Source organism: Clarias gariepinus, chromosome 21 (assembly GCF_024256425.1).
Source record: "Clarias gariepinus isolate MV-2021 ecotype Netherlands chromosome 21, CGAR_prim_01v2, whole genome shotgun sequence".
NCBI classification, from domain to species: Eukaryota; Metazoa; Chordata; class Actinopteri; order Siluriformes; family Clariidae; genus Clarias; species Clarias gariepinus.
In genome coordinates this window covers 29,403,529-29,423,847 of record NC_071120.1, presented here as the reverse complement: position 1 = coordinate 29,423,847, position 20,319 = coordinate 29,403,529, and the positions used below count along the sequence as shown (strand labels likewise).

The window sequence follows — 20,319 nt, the reverse complement described above, 5'->3', positions numbered from 1 at the left end:
CTACAAGGAGAGTGTGTCCCACAAAACAGAATCTTCTAATGTTTTGTTTATCGTCCTTTGCTTTTTTACACGCATTATTAAAAACCTTTTATAGTTCCGGTTTACCTGCATGCATTTCAATATACTTTTACATGACTAGACTGAAGTGTAAACTTCAGAAAAATCTTAAAATCACAGGATTCCTTAGAACCTTATAGTATTAAACAACATGGTTATTCTATTCATGTAGTTCGACAAAAAAGTGGATTATTGCTCATTAAATGACAATGTAGGTGGCTCTTAAAAGAGCCGTTTAGGGGAGAAATATAAAAGAAATAAAGTTAACATGTTTACTTCTTTTTAGAAGCTGCCTTTTTTGCCTTGGGCGCTTTAGGCTTGGCAGCCATGGATGCTTTGGGCTTGGCAGTCTTGGGCTTAACCGTCTTCGCCTTCTTGGGGCTCTTCGCTGCCTTTTTGGGGGTCACGGGCTTTTTCGCCTTCTTGGGGCTCTTGGTGACTTTCTTGGCGGCAACGGCAGGTTTCTTTGCCTTCTTAGGAGACTTCTCGGCGGCGGCGGTTTTTGCTACCTTCTTAGGGTTCTTCGCCGCTGCGGGCTTCTTCGCCGCTGAGGGGTTTTCTTGGCTTCGGTCTACTTCTTGTTCAGCTTGAAAGAGCCAGACGCGCCGGTGCCTTTGGTCTGAACCAAGACCGCTTTTTTCACCAGATTGTTGACGGCGAGCTTGACACGGGAATTGTTCTTCTCCACATCGTATCCACCGGCAGCCAGAGCTTTCTTCAGGGCGGGTAAAGACACGCCGCTCCTCTCCTTGGACGTGGAAACCACTTTGATGATCAGCTTGCCAACGCTGCGCTTCCGTCACACGATAACGAGTGTGTTTTCCCCGGACATTTCTTTGCGAATATCCGTGTCCTGACAGCAGATCTCAAGCGTTCAAGCACACATTTAGTGAGAAAGGCCTGTCCGCTTTCTTTTGAGGCCTGACACGGTCAGTTAGACAGCCGCACTCTCGCGCAGTAGCCATAAAAGTGTGCGGCGCGCCTGCAGCACGACCCGGCGAACTGCGCATTTCATGTGTGTGTTGTGTGTAAAAACCAGACAAAAACAGGTCGCACCATTGTAAGAACTCTGGTCCGAACTGAAGGCGAGTCCTGTCAGTGAGCTTGATGTGTGAGCACTGGCCGAGCGCTGTGTGTAGGATATGAAACGGAGCTTGTTTAGGCCTGTGTATAGCATAGCTTAGGGGGACAGGTTGAGAGAGACAGAGTGTGTGTGTGTGTGTGTTTGAGTGTGTGTCAGGTGTGGGGGGAGATTTTGTTTATTTGTTAGTTAGTGAGCACCCATCTAAGAAATGTCCCTCACTATTCCATCCTATGATCAAATGGTGGACCTTTAGTTAGTACAGTGATTCACTGTTGCACGTGACTGGAGACCAACAGATGCTAATCACTATGTTTTGAAGACTAGAGTGTCTGTGTGTCCGTCACAAAAAAAGAAGCTATGGCAACAAGAGTGCGTCTCTTCAAGTCCAATAATAATAGTTCGGATGGCTTTATAAGTGTACGTCCAGTCCTTTTGGAATTTAATGTTTAGAGCACAGATCTGACCAAACGTCACTCCTAAAGCTGCTGCATAAACAAATCTAATACGATTATGTAAATAAATGTAATTGAATAGTTAGCAGTAAAAACCTTTTTAAGTAGAAACAGCCTAAACTAATTCATTACATACATCACACACACATTATATATATATATATATATATATATATATATAGAGAGAGAGAGAGAGAGAGAGAGAGATAGATGGATAGATAGATAGATAGATAGATAGATCCTGTATATACAGTTGTGTTCAAAATAATAGCAGTGTGGAGTTCAATTGGGGAGGTAAATCATTCTGTGAAAAACAGGTGTCAAACAAGTTTCCCTTATTTAAGGATAAATGCAGAAAAGGTTGTTCTGTGCATTTCCCTCTAAAAATCAGAGTAAAACAGGTTGTTTCAGACGGCGTTGATTTAAAAGTTGATTGAAGATTGAAGTGCAGAAAATGATAGACTGCTCTGCTAAAGTGATATCAAATGCTTTAAAATGGAGATCAAAACCAGAAAGATGTGGAAGAAAATGGAAAACTACCATTCGAATAGATTAAAGAATAATTAAAATTGGCAAAGACTCAGCCAATGATCAGTTCCAGCAGGTCAAAGAACACCTAAAGTTACCTTTGAGTGCTGTTACTATTAGAAGACAGCTATGTGAAGCCAAGCTATCAGTAAGATATCCCATTGTTGAAAAAAGACATGTGCTGAAGAGTTTACAGTTCACCAAAGAACACACTGACTGGCCTAAAGAGAAATGGTGCAATATTTTGTGGACTGATGAAAGCAAGATTGTCCTTTTTGGGTCTAGAGGCCGCAGACAGTTTGTCAGCCCCCCAAACATTGAATTCAAGCCGCAGTACACTGTGAAGACAGTGAAGCATGGAGGCACAAGCATCATGATATGGGTGGGGAAGCTTCTCGTACTATGATGTTGAGCCTATTTATCACATTTTAGGGATCATGCCGAAGAGGAAATGCCCTTGAAATGAGTGTTTCAACAAGACAGCGACCCCAGACACACCAGTAAGCAAGCAGCATCTTGGTTCCAGACCAACAAGATTAACGTTTTGGAGTGGCAGCCCAATCGCCAGACCCTAATCCAATAGAAAACTTGTGGTCTGACAGTAAAAATGCTGTTTCTGAAGCGAAACCAAGAAATGCAGAGAGTTGTGGCGTGTAGTACAATTGTCATAGATGTGAAGCAGTTCTCAGAAAGCAGGTTATACAACTAAATATTAGTTCAGAGATGCACAAGAAAGATTAAACTTCAAGCATTTTCAAGCAAGTTGGTTTAAACTTTTTTCTACACACTGCTATTCTTTTGAATACAACTGAATATACAGTGTGTGTATATATATATATATATATATATATATATATATACTCAGCAAAAAAGAAAAGTCCTCTGACTTTCAACTGTTTTTACTTTCAGTAAACTTAATGTGTAAATTTGTATGAACACTAAAAGAGTCAACACCATAAGAGATAAACTAAAAATGTTTCCCAATGTGTCCCTGAATGAAGAAAGGCTCAAAATCAAAAGTACCAGTCAGTATCTGGTGTGGCCACCAGCTGCTTGAAGTACTGCAGTGCATTTCCTCCTCATGGACTGCCTATTGCGGACAGTCTGAGCACTGATGGAGGGATTGTGTGTTCCTGGTGTGACTCGGGCAGTTGTTGTGGCCATCCTGTACCTGTCACGCAGGTAAGATATTCGGATGTACTGATCCTGTGCAGGTGTTGTTACACGTGCGAGGATAATCAGCTGTCCTTCCTGTCTACCTGTAGCGCCGTCTTAGGCGCCTCACGGTGCGGACATGGCGATTTATCGCCCTAGCCACATCAGCAGTCCTCGTGCCTCCCTGCAGCATGCCTAATGCACGTTCACGTAGATGAGCAGGGACCCTGGGCATCTTTCTTTGGGTGTTTTTCACAGTCGGTAGACAAGTCTTTTTAGTGTCCTGCATTTTTAGAACTGTGACCTTAAATGCCTACTTTCTGTAAGCTGTTAAGGTCTTAACGACCATTTCACAGGTGCATGTTAACTAACTGATTATGGTTAATTAAACATGCATGAAAAACATTGTTTAAACCCTTTACAATGAAGATCTGTAAAGTTATTTGGATTTTTACAATATTATTGTTGAAATACACAGTCCTGAAAAAGGGACGTTTCCTTTATATATATATATATATATGTGTGTGTGTGTGTGTGTGTGTGTGTGTGTGTGTGCGCATATAAATAACTTACAGTCATCAATAATGATAACTTACTATTATAATAATAACGATTATTTAAAATCATATACATTGTACATTTAGGCTTTTGTTTTCAACAAATCCTATCAGTTACTTGTGCCCAGGAACCAAAAGTGATTTTGGTAAACATCTCACTGAAGTATTCTGTGATAAGCAGTACAATATGCTTCATCTTAGCATATAATCAAAATCTTTTTTCCCCTAAAAAAATGTGGGGTATGAGCTCCAGTAAATAAGGTCTGCGGGACGTACACAGCAAATGCAAGCTCAAAATTGTGAGGTTTATAAGAGCTGAAGTCAATAATAAAAAAGTCTAATAGAACATTATAAAAATGTATTATAGTGGGTTTATAATGGATTTAAAAAATTCCAGTCACTTTACACATGTGAAAAAAACAGGAGCTAAATATTTATATAGTTTAAGTTTTCCATTGCCCATCCAAATCTTAGTATTTATGTTGCATTAAATGATATTCCTTTGGACGTCCGAGATTCATGGTTTTATTTGTTGCAACAAAAAGTAACAGACTTTTATTGTAGAGCTTCTACATGCTAGTTCTGAATAGCTGTGTACTGTAGTGATGAGTCGTTCATGAACGATTCATTCTTTTTGAACAAATCTTTAACATGACTCAGATGAACGAGTCGTCCCGGAGAGTGATTTGTTCATTTTCTATTAGGCGCGCATGCACAAAGCATCGCAAAACCTCCATATGTTATATAGTATAATATAATATATACAGGAAACAGAATAGAGTAATTACCTTTGAGTCTTTTTGGTCCTGAGTCGTTCCTTCTTTTGTCACGTAACTCCCATAGACTCTATGCAGTGCAGTATACAGGAAACAGTATTGAACGAACGGTTCTGCTAACAAGTCCCCGAGTCGTTCGTTCTTTTTTGACTCCCATAGACGCTATGCAGTTATATTTAAGTAAATAAAATAAACATCAAAGAAAGTATTATACTGTTGCTTTTATTTTTTGTAAAATTAAATAATTTAAATAAAAAATAAAAATAAATTGGAAAATTTAAATAAACAAGTGGAAGTTTTCACCCTTTACACTACAATATGAGCCGCAACAATAACATATAGTTATCAATATATTACAATATAAAGCCTAACATCAATATTGTTTTTAGAAAAAATTAACACACAAAACACACAGACACACTGTGACCTGCTTCAGAGCAAGTTTGCAATGAGAAAAACAAGCTCCTGGACTTTGGATGGGCTCAGTCTGTTTTTTCTGTCAGAGATAATCTGCCCTGTCTTAGAAAAAACTCTCTCAGATGGCACAGATGTAGCCACAATACAAAGTCTAGCCTTCATTACTTCAAAGAGGCTTTTGTAAACAGGGGAACTCTTCCTCCACCATGCCAGAGGGTCTGATGTGCGGGGTAAAAGATAGGCCCGCATCTCCATCATTGTATCTGCAGTATGGGACGTGGTGGCAGAAATTGGCCTCATGCTTGCTACCCTTTCATCAAAGTCCTCCCAAAACATGGCTGTTGCAGTGACAATCGCAGCATAATCTGGAGCAGTCTCCTCTTCACCCTGAGTTGGGTTAACATGTGCTGCAGCTGTAGTGATCCTCTTTCCTGTCTCATCTGCAGCCTGTTGGTTGACAAAGGCTTGCTTTTTGAACCTTGGGTTCAAGCAAGTAGCATCAGCAAGTTTCTCAATAAATTCAACTTTGCCAAACCTTCTGTTCATTTCAGCCATGAGGGTGTCCACTAATTTGTTAACAGGTTCTAGACAGGATGGATTTCTCTGAAACCTGACAACAATCTTCTGAAGACCTCTTGTCATCAAAATGACTTTGGAGGCAGTCACAAACCTATAAAGATGAACAATTATATTTAATATAATTTCTTATAACTTGTAATAATTATTTTAAATAAAAAGAGTTATTTATACTCTCCTGCTCATAGATCTGATATAACGTAGTAAATCTTCCCTGCTGCCATCTTCCTGTCTCTTCTTTCATCTGTTCTTAAAGGTGCAAACGCTCCCACGCTCACCTTTGCATTTTCTGTTCATGTCTTTCTCTATCATGGGTATTCCAAGATGGCGCCGGTGAGGTCGGCTGCCGTCACGACTGCTCCGACCACCTTTTCTTTGTTTTTGTTCTTTAAGTTAGTTTACAGCGTTTTAAAACCGGCAAAATTACCACCATGGGGTACATTAGTTATGATAGAGACACTCTTGTTTCTATTGGTATACAATGTACTCACAATTCGACGTTTTTAACTCCGGATCCGAGCTGGCCGAGTGAGATCCTGAGGGACAACAAAGGACGCGACGCGAAGCGGCGGCCCCGAGGGAAACGAGCCGGCGTCAGGAACAGGCTGAGAGCCCGTGCACACCGCACACCTCTGCCTAGCATCCTGCTCGCCAACGTCCAGTCACTGGAAAACAAGCTCGATGACCTCAGGGCCAGGATAAAGTTCCAGAGAGACATTCGGGACTGCAATCTCCTCTGCTTCACCGAGACATGGCTGAACCCAGCGGTGCCGGACCACGCCATCCAGCCGGCCGAGTTCTTCTCGGTTCACCGCATGGACAGGACGCGGGACTCGGGGAAGTCAAGGGGAGGCGGCGTGTGTTTAATGGTGAACAGCAGCTGGTGCAACAGCGCGAGCGTTGTTCCTCTCACACGCTCCTGCACACCAAACCTGGAACTACTGTCCATCATGTGTCGTCCTTTTTACCTTCCTCGGGAGTTTACATCGGTCATAATCAGCGCCGTTTATATTCCACCACAAGCGGACACGGACACTGCCTTATGCGAGCTGCATGAGGCACTCACACAGCAACAAACACAACACCGGGACGCTGCGCTTATTGTGGCGGGGGACTTTAATAGTGCCAACCTCAAACGCGCAGCGCCAAACTTTTATCAGCACATCACCTGCCCCACCAGGGGCGAAAGGACACTGGACCACTGCTATACAACGGTCAAGGACGGCTACAAGGCACAATCTTGTCCACCGTTTGGTAAATCCGACCACGCCGCCATCTTCCTCATGCCAAAATACAAACAAAGGCTGAAACAGGAAGTTCCGGTTCAGAGGGAGGTCGCGCGCTGGACGGACCAATCGGTGGCCGCGTTACAGGACGCACTCGATGACGCAGACTGGGACATGTTCAGAAACAGCTCCGATGGTGACGTCAGCGTGTTTACGGAAGCGGTTGTGGGATTCATCGGGAAATTAGCGGACGATACCGTAGAAAAAAAGACTATTAAAACGTTTCCCAACCAGAAGCCGTGGGTGGATAAAACCATCCGCGATGCTCTGAGATCTCGCACCGCTGCCTACAACACGGGACTCGCGTCGGGGGACATGGAACCATACAAGGCTGCGTCATACAGCGTCCGGAAGGCGGTGAAAGAGGCGAAGCAGCGCTACGGGAGAAAACTAGAGTCACAACTCCAACAGAGTGACTCTAGGAGCCTGTGGCAGGGATTAAGAACAATAACGGATTATAAAGCACCAACATCCGGTATGATAAACGCAGACGTGTCTCTGGCAGACGAGCTGAACACTTTCTATGCTCGCTTCGAGGCTGCAGCTAAGGACGCTAGCGATGCTAATGCTAGCGGCGCTAACGGCTGCAGACAGGAAGTCACTGCCAGCACCGGAAGCGCGTTCATCATCACCGAGCATGACGTGAGGAGAGCCTTCAAGAGAGTGAACACCAGGAAAGCAGCAGGACCAGACGGCATCTCAGGCCGTCTCCTCAGAGCCTGCGCAGACCAGCTAGCACCTGTGTTCACTGAGATATTCAACATCTCTTTATCTCAGTCGGTGATCCCCACGTGCTTCAAAGAGTCCATCATTGTTCCTGTCCCAAAGAAACCTCATCCTGCTTCACTCAATGACTATCGCCCTGTAGCCCTCACTTCAGTAGTGATGAAGTGCTTTGAACGCCTGGTCAGAGACTTCATCATCTCTTCACTACCAGACACACTCGACCCACTACAGTTTGCTTATCGTCCAAACCGTTCCACGGACGATGCAATCTCTCATCTCCTCCATACATCTCTCACTCACCTGGACACTCGGAGGGGGAATTATGTGAAAATGCTCTTCATCGACTACAGTTCTGCATTTAATACCATAATTCCCTCCACACTTACCACCAAGCTGGAGCACCTGGGACTCAGCTCATCTATGTGTCAGTGGATCTCCAACTTCCTAACTGGCAGACCACAGGCAGTAAGGATGGGCGGACATGTCTCAGCCCCTCTCACTCTCAGCACTGGAGCCCCCCAGGGTTGTGTTCTGAGCCCCCTGCTGTACTCTCTGTACACCCACGACTGCGTGGCCACTACCAGCTCCACCACCATCATCAAGTTTGCTGACGACACTGTTGTGGTGGGCCTGATCACGAACAATGATGAGACGGCCTACCTGGAGGAGGTTGGAAATCTGGAGAACTGGTGCCAGAGAAACAATCTCCTCCTGAACGTCAGTAAGACAAAGGAGCTGATAGTGGACTTTAGTACAAAGCAGGTGAGGAACTACCAGACCCCCGTCATCAACAGGAGCCCAGTGGAGAGAGTGGACAGCTTCAGATACCTCGGTGTTCACATCACGCAGGACCTGGCATGGTCCTGTCACATCAACACCGTGGTAAAAAAGGCCCGGCAGCGTCTCTACCACCTCAGACGCTTGAGAGACTTTAGACTGCCCTCCAAGGTGCTCAGGAATTTCTACTCCTGCACCATCGAGAGCATCCTGACGGGAAATATCACGACCTGGTTCGGGAACAGCACCATGCAGGACAGACGAGCTCTACAGAGGGTGGTGCGATCAGCTGAGCGCATCATCCGCATCGAGCTCCCTGACCTGCACTCGATCTACAACAAGCGGTGCTTGACCAAGGCCAGGAAGATCGTGAAGGACCTCAGCCACCCCAATAACGGACTGTTTACTCTGTTGCGGTCTGGGAAGCGATTACGCTCCTTGAAGGCCAATACAGAGAGACTGAGGAGGAGCTTCTTCCCGCAGGCGATAAGGTCTCTCAACCACAACCACACCACTATGCAGAACTACACAATACTTTCATAATTGGTCAAATCTATCAATCTTCTTACATCCATGAACACTATGGACAATTACACGCTCACCTTCCTTCATATATACACTACATGTCGTACGTTACATCCTGGACCATTGCACAAAGACACTTTAATAACTTTGCACACCTACCTTCACAACTACACTACATTTTACAGTTTTACGTTTACATCCTGGACCAGTGCACAAAGACACTTTAATAACCTCTGCACTAAGACACTTTGTTCCATGCATATTTGCACACACCGTAAAGTATATTTCAATTTGCACAGTATATTTCTATTTTGTACATCCTATTTCTATTTTTAGTTCTATTTTTTCATAGCACATTTCTATTTTTATTTTTAGTTCTATTTTTCCTAGTTTAATTTAATTTTGTAATTTAATTTCTATCGTATTTCTTTTATTCATATTTATTTCTTATTTGTAAAAATTAACTCTCTTTTAGGGTCAATGGCAGTCGTTTAAGCATTTCACTACATTTCGTACTGTGTATGTTTGTGTATGTGACAAATAAAATTTGAATTTGAAAATTTGAATTTGAATCTCTCTGTGTCCCCGCCCCCCCCCAACTCAAGCCATCATCTTGTGATTCGTCTCTGGATGGACACCTCTCTATCTTCCTCTCCTTTGATTCTTCAGGATCTCACCAGAACATTTACAATGGTTCATGTTCTTTGTAGTAACAGATGTCGATGGCACAGGCGTTTGGTCAAACATAAAAACCCCATCTTTTGCTTTTAATAAACATATTGTACATATGATTAGCTTAATGTAAGTATAAAAATATATAATCTTGTATAAAAATAGAGAGTTTAATTTTGTTTATTATAAATGATAAGCAAAAAAGTTAAACTACTTACTTTTCTCTGCTCACTTCAGTGGTGACCTCCTCAAATGGCTTAATGATATCAGTAATTTCTTTGGCCATTTCCCATTCCTCTGGTGTTAATGTTGGCAAAGAAGCATTGGTAAGTGCCAGGGTAGAGATGATTGGATCTTTCAGATAAGTGAACCTTTTCAACATGTAATAAGTTGAATTCCACCTCGTGGATACTTCCTGTTTTAGACGCAGCGGCTCCTGTCCCATCTGTTTCTGTGTGGCCTTGAGTCTGTCTAAAGCAACTGTGCTTCTGTGGAAGTATTCAACAATAGATTTCACCTTTTGCAGTACATTTTGGACCTCCTTCAGTGCAGCTTTGACAATGAGGTTTAACATATGAGCAAAGCATGGTATGTGGTCCCAGTGGAGGTGTTCTCTCAGAGCTGAAACAATATTGCTGGCATTGTCAATTACACAAGCTACAATTTTGTTATCCACATCCCATTCATTAGTAACTCTAGACAGCTCTCTTGCCAGGTGAGAGGCAGTGTGTCTTTCTGTCAAAACAAAGCAGTCTAAAAGATAGGATGTCATCTGAAAATCCTCTATAAAATGACAAGTCACAGCCATATAACTTGTGGCATTCACAGAAGTCCAGCAGTCTGTTGTGAGACATACAGCAGAGGCACCCTTGATTTTATCCTTTATTTCTGCCCTTAGCTTGTCATACAACCTAGGCAGTATGGTTTTTGACAATGTTTTTCTACTTGGTAAAATGTATGATGAGTCCAGGAGATTTGAAAATTCTTTAAAGCCCTTATCCTCAACAACTGAAAATGGTTGAAAGTCACGAGCAATCATTTTGACCAAGGCCTCATCAAGTTTGCTCTGTCTTAATGGGTCCATCGGTCTTGTTATGAAACTGCCCATTGAGGTTTGAAGATGTGGTCTCCGTTCCCGAACTGATTTTTGGATGGTGGTGGGTGCTGCGGGTAAATTGGCAGGTGTGGATGTGGTCGATGAGTCAGTTGAGGGTCTGGCTGAAGCAATGCTGCTGGAAACCGTTCCAGCTGCAAAAGGGCCACTCTTTGTTCTTAGTTGTGCTAACAGCTTTTTATTCTCTAATAATTTTTCTCCTTAAATTAGAAGTACTTCCTCCTTTGGTGGAAAAAGTCTTCTTGCATAAATTACACTTACCCTCTGTGGCTGAAGTTGCCAGAAAATGTGTCCAAATGTCACTTCTTTTTCTTGTGGCCATTCTCTTGAGCTTGTCAAATCAGGTTTTAAGGATTCCCTTCTTTGTGCTTCATTTAGTGTAAAAGTGTGGGGATGGATGGGGAGGGGTGGCGGTTCCCTTGGAGATAGCTTTGAGTGACAGTTAAATTTACTGGATACACCCTGAAGTTTGTTTGACCCCAACACTTTATATTAGTATTTAGGTGACATTTGTTTGACCCAATAATTTGTAGATAAGTATTCAAATCTGTTATTTAATTTTATATGACTGTGTCCCTTACTATTTGTTTCACAAAATATTAAGCAAACGTTATGAAGTAAATGTTTAGTCATTAATAGTATTATTATTTGCAACTAATTTGCACCTAATATTAAATCCAAGCACATGTTTACACATTTTCCAAAATAAATAAATAATAAATACAAAAATAATTTCTGAGTACATTATATTTGTATAATAATTTTTATTAAATGCAAAAGTATACATCATTGACAAGAACATACACTCGATACATTTACTGTCAATTTATTGCATGCTTTTTTATTAGACCACGATAAATAATAATATAATAATATAAAAAACAAAACCTGATCTATTTCACTGCATTGCGTCTATGGGAGTCACGTGACAAAAGAACGAACGACTCGGGGACTCATTAGTAGAACCGTTCGTTCAATACTGTACTGCATAGAGTCTATGGGAGTCATGTGACAAAAGAACGAACGACTCGAGCCGAGGACTCATTAGCAAAACCGTTCGTTCAATACTGTTTCCTGTGTACTGCACTGCATAGCGTCTATGGTAGTCACGTGAAAAAAGAACGAATGGTTCGGGTCGGAAGATATGACAGGTGAGCTGCTTATTCTGTTTATCATATGTCTTTAGTTGCATTGTAATATTTAATTACTGAGACTATAGCAAAATTGTGTATGACGTGAGGAGAGCCTTCAAGAGAGTGAACACCAGGAAAGCAGCAGGACCAGACGGCATCTCAGGTCGTATTCTCAGAGCCTGCGCAGACCAGCTAGCACCTGTGTTCACTGAGATATTCAACATCTCTTTATCTCAGTCGGTTATCCCCACAAGCTTCAAAGAGTCCATTAATGTTCCTGTCCCAAAGAAACCTCAACCTGCTTCTCTTAATGAGTTCTATCGCCCTGTAGCCCTCACCGCAGTAGTGATGAAGTGCTTTGAACGCCTGATCAGAGACTTCATCATCTCTTCACTACCAGACACACTGGACCCACTACAGTTTGCTTATCGTCCAAACCGTTCCACGGACGATGCAATCTCTCATCTTTTCATAATTGATCAAATCTATCAATCTTTTTACATCCATGAACACTATGGACAATGACACGCACACCTTCCTTCATATCTACACTACATGTTGTACGTTTACATCCTGGACCATTGCACAAAGACACTTTAATAACTTTGCACACCTACCTTCACAACTACACTACATGTTTACGTCTACATCCTGGACCAGTGCACAAAGACACTTTAATACCCTCTGCACAAAGACACTTTGGTTCTATGCATATTTGCACACCCAGTACAGTATATTTCAATTTGCACAGTATATTTCTATTTTTATGTACATCATATTTCTATTTTTATTTTTAGTTCTATTTTTTCTAGCACATTTCTATTTTTATTTTTAGTTCTATTTTTCCTAGTTTAATTTAATTTTTCTATTTAATTTCTATCATATATCTTTTATTCATATTTATTTCTTATTTGTAAACTTTAATCCTCTTTTAGGGCCAATGGCAGTCGTATAAGCATTTCACTACATTTTGTGCTGTGTATGTGACAAATAAAATTTGAAATTTGAATTTATGAAGTTGTGTTGGGGGTCTGTTTATTGAAAATGTCGCATTTTATATATTTTTTCTGATCAAAAGAACGAAATGACTCAAAAAAAAGATTTGTTCATTTTGATGAACGAGATTCAAAGAACCGAGTCACTAAAATGATTCAAACTTCCCCATCACTAGTGTACAGCTAGAAACTGTCTTGATCTAGAACAGAGCAGCTTAAAAATAATATATGATTTATAAGAGGTTCCTAGAAAATTATTTTGAAACACAAACTTACACGGCAGGAAGTCACTCTTTGAGGGACAACATGGGTGGCTCTTAAAAGAGCCGTTGTGTTGATGAAGGCGGCGGTGACGCGCTTTACTTGGAGCTGGTGTATTTAGTCACAGCCTTGGTGCCCTCGGACACGGCGTGCTTGGCCAACTCACCGGGCAGCAACAGGCGCACGGCGGTCTGGATCTCCCTGGAAGTGATGGTGGAGCGTTTGTTGTAGTGAGCCAGACGAGAGGACTCACCGGCAATGCGCTCGAAGATGTCGTTGACGAACGAATTCATGATCCCCATCGCCTTGGACGAAATGCCGGTGTCGGGGTGAACCTGCTTCAGGACTTTGTACACGTAGATGGCGTAGCTCTCCTTCCTGGACTTTCTGCGCTTCTTGCCTCCTTTGCCGGCGGTCTTGGTCACGGCTTTCTTCGAGCCCTTCTTGGGGGCGGTCTTGGCAGGCTCAGGCATGGTGCTGTTATTTCTCGATGAGTTTGAGAGAAAAATGAACAGCTCCGCCTCGAGGGCCCTCTATGTACAGGTCACATTGTAATTAAGCACAAGCCAAGAACGGATTTTGATTGGTCTATATTTAAAACCTCTACACGTGAGGGACCTCCTACCACACCAGTCTTTTCCTGTTACTCCTCCCCCCTCCGCTTCGCTTCGTGTCCCTTCCCGCCGTTTTTAAAGTCGCGGGTTAATTTATTGTTTTTATAATAAATAAATAAATGAATAAACCAGGATATTTACAATAATTTAATCCAGAAAAAAAGTATATCACGTGTTCGACCATCAAAAGATATCCTGTACATATAATTTGTAAATAAACGTTATCCTTTTGCGTCCACATTTTTAACTAGTTTGCGTGTGTGTTTGTGTGTGTAACAAACTTTAAATGCTCGGTTCATGTCTTGTGATGCTTTAAACGGATTCGAAGGCTTTTTAAAACGGTGCCCTGCTTATTTCGATAAGGTGAGAACTCCAACACATCGTCTTCCGACTGGGTAAGAGAGAACCTAACTTTAAATGTCTAAATCTTGTTTTTTAACTGCCCGCAGATATACAAGTGTCATGAAAGTTTTAAACAATGTTTAATAAGCTTAAAATAAATTGTTACACACAACTGGAAATAAAAACTCTTTTGCTGGAGATGTGGGTGGCTCTTAAAAGAGCCGTTGTGTTTGCGTCGTTAGCGTGTTTAACCGCCGAAGCCATACAGAGTGCGGCCCTGGCGTTTCAGAGCGTACACCACATCCATGGCGGTGACGGTCTTTCTCTTAGCATGCTCGGTGTAGGTGACGGCGTCGCGGATGACATTCTCCAAAAACACCTTGAGTACACCGCGAGTCTCCTCGTAGATCAGACCGGAAATACGCTTCACTCCGCCACGACGCGCCAGACGGCGAATAGCGGGCTTGGTGATTCCCTGGATGTTATCGCGGAGAACTTTACGGTGACGCTTAGCGCCTCCCTTCCCGAGTCCTTTTCCGCCTTTGCCTCTTCCTGACATCGCACTGCTCTTACAAAGTAAAATGAAAGAATGTGACCCACAGTTTAACGATGACGTATTTATTCGCCTCCAGAGGACCTACTTGAGACCAGGCGAGGAGGCGGGGCTAAGATATATAAAATGCGTTATTATATTTTATACCAAAAAAATCATACAACCAAACTGCAAATAAGTATCTGCGAGACCTGATAGAAATATAAGTATCTGTAGTACTTTGTATAATTTTGCATATACGGCATAAATGTTGAAACATTGTTACATATCAGTGTAATTAACAGTGTAAAAATAAAGCATTTGTAACCATGTATATGTGTCGTGTGATGTGTAAAACCTTTCTTAAATGAAGTTTGATTAAAACCGCAAGAGCGCACAAACACACACATATTCACACAATACGGGCAATTTGGTAACGATTTTGGTATGAAACGCTCATACCAGGAGAAAACCCGACAAGCACAGGGGGACTACGCAATATATGCAAACTCCCCGCACATAGACCTGAAGCAGGGTTTGAACCTCCAACACTCGAGCTACAAGATCACAGTGCTTAAGGAAACACTTACTAAACTTCGCCACAAGATGGCAGGCAATACCCATTCAAAACATGAAGTGCCGCCTAAAACTCATTATTCCTTCTTTAGACATTTCTGCTAATTAGCTAACCATATTATTATTATTATTATTATTTATTTATTTATTTATTGTATTATTATTATTATTATTTACTTTAAAAAAAACAGAAGAGCAAAGGTCTTTAGCCTTCAATTCAGTTAATGATATTTCATAATATAATTACGGGAAAAAAAACCTGAATTACTATTTTATCATAATTTCAAATCATGTTTGTTTGTTTGTTTGTTTTTACATTTCGTCCATAGTTCTTTGTCGTTTTAGTTCATAAATAGTTTATTTAAACTTTGTCTTTGTCAGCAGGTTACTGTTTCCCAAGCGTGAAATTACTAGCCTGCCAAAGACATAAACACAACTAAGAATATTTTAAATGACTTAAGCCCTATTCGGACGGGACTAGTTTTTCAAACGGCGTTTGAGTTTGAATTTTTTTTTAATGACGTCTGTCATTTCATGTATGCATTCGGATGGGACTTACATCTCCGTGTTTATTACGGAGGTATGAGTGTCTGTGTTTTACATGTTAAAGACTCGTTCAAAAAGAACGAATCATTCATGAACGATCCATCACTAGCCCAGAAACACAGTGAACACAGAACCATGCCGGTGCAGCTCCAGGACTTATCATGATGGAATATACAGTGAATTATAGCGTGATAATTGCGAATTTGCAACACATACCAGATAGTGTATGTGAAATTAATTGGATGTTACTGTTTAGAGCAGTAAGCAGTAGCTTTATAGCTTTGTAGCAGTGCTAATATTATTGGAGTGTTGGAAAATGCAGAGCCGGGTGTAAATGTCAGTCATTAAAAGGGATAGCATCTCATTTAGACCGTTAAACACGCTGATGTAAACAATCAGCTCCATGGCACAAGCTTTACATCCTGAGCAGAAGGTGAGTGAGAACTTAAGAAGCGTCAGGGGCGGGTCTATACTGTGGGGCGGGATTGTGTGGAGAGTGACGTCACTGCAGTGACAAAAATTGCTCAAATTCCCTCCTCTTGGTCGGCGACTAAAAGTGACGTCACTCCCCACACAATCCCGTCTCATGACTTGTAAAGATAGGGGGCAACAAGATGGCGAGCTAAGCACATGTAGTTTTCTCGGCTCTTCAGCAATTTCTGAATTTTTCCTTTATATTTTATTTGTTATCATCCCAACTGTTACTTTTACTATTGATTCGTCGGAGAGGATCAATATTATGTCATCAAAAAAAGTTTCAAGCCACCCAAAAATAGTTATTCCAGGAAATAAGGCAACAGCTATGACAACCTCGACTACTAATTCCGAACACGAATATGCCATGAAAATTGGTCGTGACGACCACAAGGATAAACGCAAAGAGCCCTCATCTATACAAAACACTCCAACTAAGATGTCCACTAAGAAACTGAAAGGTAATGAGGATCTTGAGATTTCCAATGCAGCTCTCCTGGAAGCTTTAGTCGCCAGGTTTGATTTGCAAGATGGGAAGCTGAGTCGTATTGAAAGTAAGATCACAGAGAATAGTTTGATGATTGTAAACTTATCCAAGGCAGTGGAATTCAACGCGGCGGAAATTAAGGACTGTAAAGCCAAAATGAATCTGTTTGATAAACAACTCACCTCTACTCTCGCATCACACGCAGACCTGACCACTCGTACATCAGAGCTTGAACGCTACAAAAGAAGATGGAACCTCCGAGTGATTGGAATGAAGGAGGCTGCAGATGAAGCCATCCGTGAAGACGTCATCTCATTGTTAGCTGAAATAGCTCCTCACCTGCGGCACAAGCTTGATGACATCGTGGATACAGTCCACCGCGTTGGCCCACGGCAAAAGGATAAATCCAGACAGGTGATCATTTAGTTTTGTATGAGGAAATACAGAGATGAGTTCTGGCGCTCCACGAAATTTTCGGACATCTGTAAAACCAAGGGGATAAAGTTTACTGAGGACTTATCCAAGGGAGATCGAGAGGCTCGTGCGGCGCTGTGGCCGGTGATCAGCGAGGCCAGAGCTGCGGGGAAGAAAGCGTACTACCGCGGCCCTTACGGCTATATTGAGGGCACTCGGATCGTCAAAAATAGCTGACTCCAATAATGTTAACTGATAACTTTAATTGTATCTACTTTCCTTGACGGAGAGATGTAAGTGGGATGTTCTTTCATGTTTTGCTGTTGAGCGGGATTTCGTTACAGTGCTTTGTTTAAGGCAGACGTTGTTCACGTGTTCTTTAGACATTTTTACTTAAATTTTTTGATCATTTATTATAATACGTTATTTTATTTAGTTTAGTAAGTTGATGTTCTCGGTGAAGACATCTTTATCTTGTATTTCTTTAAACGCAAGGGGTCTCCGTAACTCTGTCAAAAGAAAAGCCTTTTTTCTATTTTGTAAAAACAAAGGTGCACACTGTGTATTATTACAAGAAACGCATTCAAAGCCTGATGATGTTAAATTCTGGACAAGCCAATGGGGTGACAAAGTAGTTTTCAGCCATGCCTCTGCACAGTCAGCAGGGGTTGCTATTTTATTTAATAACCTCCCTGGGAAAATACTAAAGTCAAAAAGTGACTCGAACGGTCATTGGATTTCAGTTGTTTTAAACATTGGTGATGTTTTGTTTATTTTATTTATTGTGTATGGCTACAACAGTATTCAACCTAACAACAAATTATTAGCTGAAATCTCTAATCTTTTATTTGAATTGAAACGTTTATACCCAACTGACAATGTTATTATGGGAGGAGATTTCAATATGGTAATGGATGAGACATTAGACCGTTGCCCACCTAAATTTAGTGATTCGCACCCGAACCTTCATTTTCTAAACTTCTGTTTAGATAACAACGTAATGGATGTTTGGAGGGCTGGGAATCCAAATCTAAGGCAATTCTCTTGGTTCAAACCAAATGGGATTTCCAAATCTAGGATTGATTACTGGTTAACCTCCCCTGATTTGACTGAATTTATCAAAGACATCTCAATTTCTTCAGCACCCTTAACCGATCATTGCTGTATCTCCTTGTCTTTCTGCTCAAATAAAAGAGAATCGCGAAACAAGGGTTACTGGAAACTTAGTTCTGACTTATTAGAGCATAGTGAGTTTTGTTCGCAAATTAGAGCAATGATAAATAGAGCAAAATTAGATAAAGAACACTTTTCATTTACAAGTAAATGGGAGTACCTAAAACACAAGATTCGGGAATTTTCTATACATTTCAGCAAAAATTTAAGTAAAGCTAGAGCGCAATTGGAGGAAGAATTATCTAGAGAACTAAATAATCTATGTAACAAAAGTGACATGGATGATGAAACCAGACTTAAAATTTTATCTTTACAATCCAAAATTGATAATTTGTATATTCAAAAAGCCAAAGGAGCTTATGTGAGATCCAGAGCAAGATGGATAGAGAAAGGTGAAAAAAGTAATAGTTATTTTTGCAGACTCGAAAAAGGCGACAGGAAAAAAATGCTATAAAGTCTCTTTTTGTTAATGGAAATGTAAATAACTGCCCAAAAATAATTTCTTCTGAGATCTTTAAATTTTATAGCACTTTATACAGCTCAGCCTTCTCTGAAACAGATTGTAATAATTTTTTTGACAGAATATATACTAATATACCACAGATTGACGAACATTTTAGAGATTTGTGTGAGGCGGACATTAAAATTGAAGAACTTGACAAAGCTATTGACAAATTATCCTCAGGAAAATCTCCAGGCCCTGATGGGCTTACCCCTGAATTTTATAAATTCTTTAGGGAAGACTTGAGGGATCTATTGTTTGATGTTTTTCTTGAGTGTTTTCATAATAATATACTTGCTTCAACTATGAAGCAAGGACTGATTACTCTTATACCCAAGCCAGGAAAGGATGCTTGACAAATAGATAATCTTCGACCCATCACTCTTCTTAACTGCGATTATAAGGTTTTAGCTCACATATTTGCCAATAGACTAAAGGAAGGATTAGACCAAATAATAAGTGAATCACAATCTGGATTTATGAAAGGTAGATCAATACATAATAATATCAGATTAGTTTTAGATATTTTAGACTATCACGAATGGATTGAGGATGATGGTTACATTTTGTTTTTGGATTTTAAAAAAAGCGTTTGACACAATTGAACACAAATTCATATTTGATTCTCTTAGTAAATACGGCTTTGGTAACAATTTCATATCTTTAATTAAAATGCTATATAAAGACATAAATAGCTCTATATCATTATCGCATGGGACTTCTCAGAGATTTAATATTACACAAGGAATTAGGCAAGGCTGTCCCATTTCCCCTTTCTTATTCATCTTGGCTGTAGAGATGCTCACTATTTTGACTATTAATGACAATAGTTTTGATAAACTCACGGTATTTGGAAGACAGATTTCTATTAGTCAATTGGCGGACGATACAACTCTTTTTTTAAAGGATAAATATCAAGTTGATAGAGCTATTAAACTAGTTAATCTCTTCTCCAATGCCTCTGGTTTGCATTTAAACATAAACAAATGCGAATTAATTGCAATTCATAACAGCGAATTAGATGTCCTATGAAATATCCCAGTTAAAACCTCTGTAAAATACTTGGGTATTACTATTACTAAAGATAATAATCATAACATTCAGGAAAATTTTGTAAACAAATTTCTAAAAGCAAAATCAATTCTTAATAGTTGGTTACAAAGAGATATCTCAATTTTTGGAAGAATTTTGTTAACTAAAATGGAATTCCTTTCTAGATTTGTTTACCCAGCCTCATCACTAGCTATCCCTCTTCATTTACTTAAGGAATATAACAGTACAATCTTTAATTTTATCTGGAAGAATAAGCATCACTATATAAACAAAAATGACTTGGTTCGTAGTTATGAAGAAGGAGGTCTGGATGTTATTGACTTGGAAATATTGAACAATGTTTTAAAAACTCAGTGGCTAAGATCATTTCTTAACAACACAAACAGTATATGGTTTACAATATCATCTTCAGTGTTTGGGAAAGTAGGTGGTCTCAATTTTTTAGTCAAATGTGATTTTGAATTGTCCAAGTTACCTCTCAAATTGTCTCTTTTTCATCAACAGGTTTTGCTGTG

General features: G+C 40.6%; 3 protein-coding genes across 3 annotated transcripts; all 3 read right to left on the bottom strand.

Annotated features, from left to right (window-relative positions):
- Positions 1-329: 329 nt before the first annotated feature.
- LOC128509098 (histone H1-like) lies at positions 330-5,581 on the bottom strand. The gene is made up of 3 exons (XM_053480665.1): positions 5,336-5,581; positions 670-850; positions 330-604 (listed from the first exon to the last, which is right to left on the bottom strand). The coding sequence occupies exons 1-3, from the start codon at positions 5,579-5,581 to the stop codon at positions 330-332; spliced, it is 702 nt and encodes a 233-aa protein (XP_053336640.1).
- A 7,535-nt stretch (positions 5,582-13,116) lies between these two features.
- LOC128509097 (histone H2B-like) lies at positions 13,117-14,004 on the bottom strand. The gene is made up of 2 exons (XM_053480664.1): positions 13,987-14,004; positions 13,117-13,624 (listed from the first exon to the last, which is right to left on the bottom strand). The coding sequence occupies exons 1-2, from the start codon at positions 14,002-14,004 to the stop codon at positions 13,190-13,192; spliced, it is 453 nt and encodes a 150-aa protein (XP_053336639.1). The 3' UTR covers positions 13,117-13,189.
- Positions 14,005-14,294: 290 nt separating this feature from the next.
- Positions 14,295-15,838, bottom strand: LOC128509095 (histone H4-like). The gene is made up of 2 exons (XM_053480663.1): positions 15,812-15,838; positions 14,295-14,684 (listed from the first exon to the last, which is right to left on the bottom strand). Exons 1-2 carry the CDS (start codon positions 15,836-15,838, stop codon positions 14,295-14,297), a joined length of 417 nt encoding a protein of 138 aa, XP_053336638.1.
- Positions 15,839-20,319: the final 4,481 nt, after the last annotated feature.

What these genes read in the sequence shown, in the direction of transcription:
- LOC128509098 (XM_053480665.1), bottom strand. Translation starts at nt 5,581, where the DNA reads ATGGCTGAAATGAACAGAAGGTTTGGCAAAGTTGAATTTATTGAGAAA. An exon ending in GGGAGGACTTTGATGAAAGG is followed by an intron (nt 851 to 5,335) that starts GTAGCAAGCATG and finishes GTGTGACGGAAG; the next exon opens with CGCAGCGTTGGCAAGCTGAT. An exon ending in GGTCTTGGTTCAGACCAAAG is followed by an intron (nt 605 to 669) that starts GCACCGGCGCGT and finishes AAAACCCCTCAG; the next exon opens with CGGCGAAGAAGCCCGCAGCG.
- LOC128509095 (XM_053480663.1), bottom strand. Translation starts at nt 15,838, where the DNA reads ATGGTTCTGTGTTCACTGTGTTTCTGG. An exon ending in TGTGTTCACTGTGTTTCTGG is followed by an intron (nt 14,685 to 15,811) that starts GCTAGTGATGGA and finishes GGTCTCAAGTAG; the next exon opens with GTCCTCTGGAGGCGAATAAA.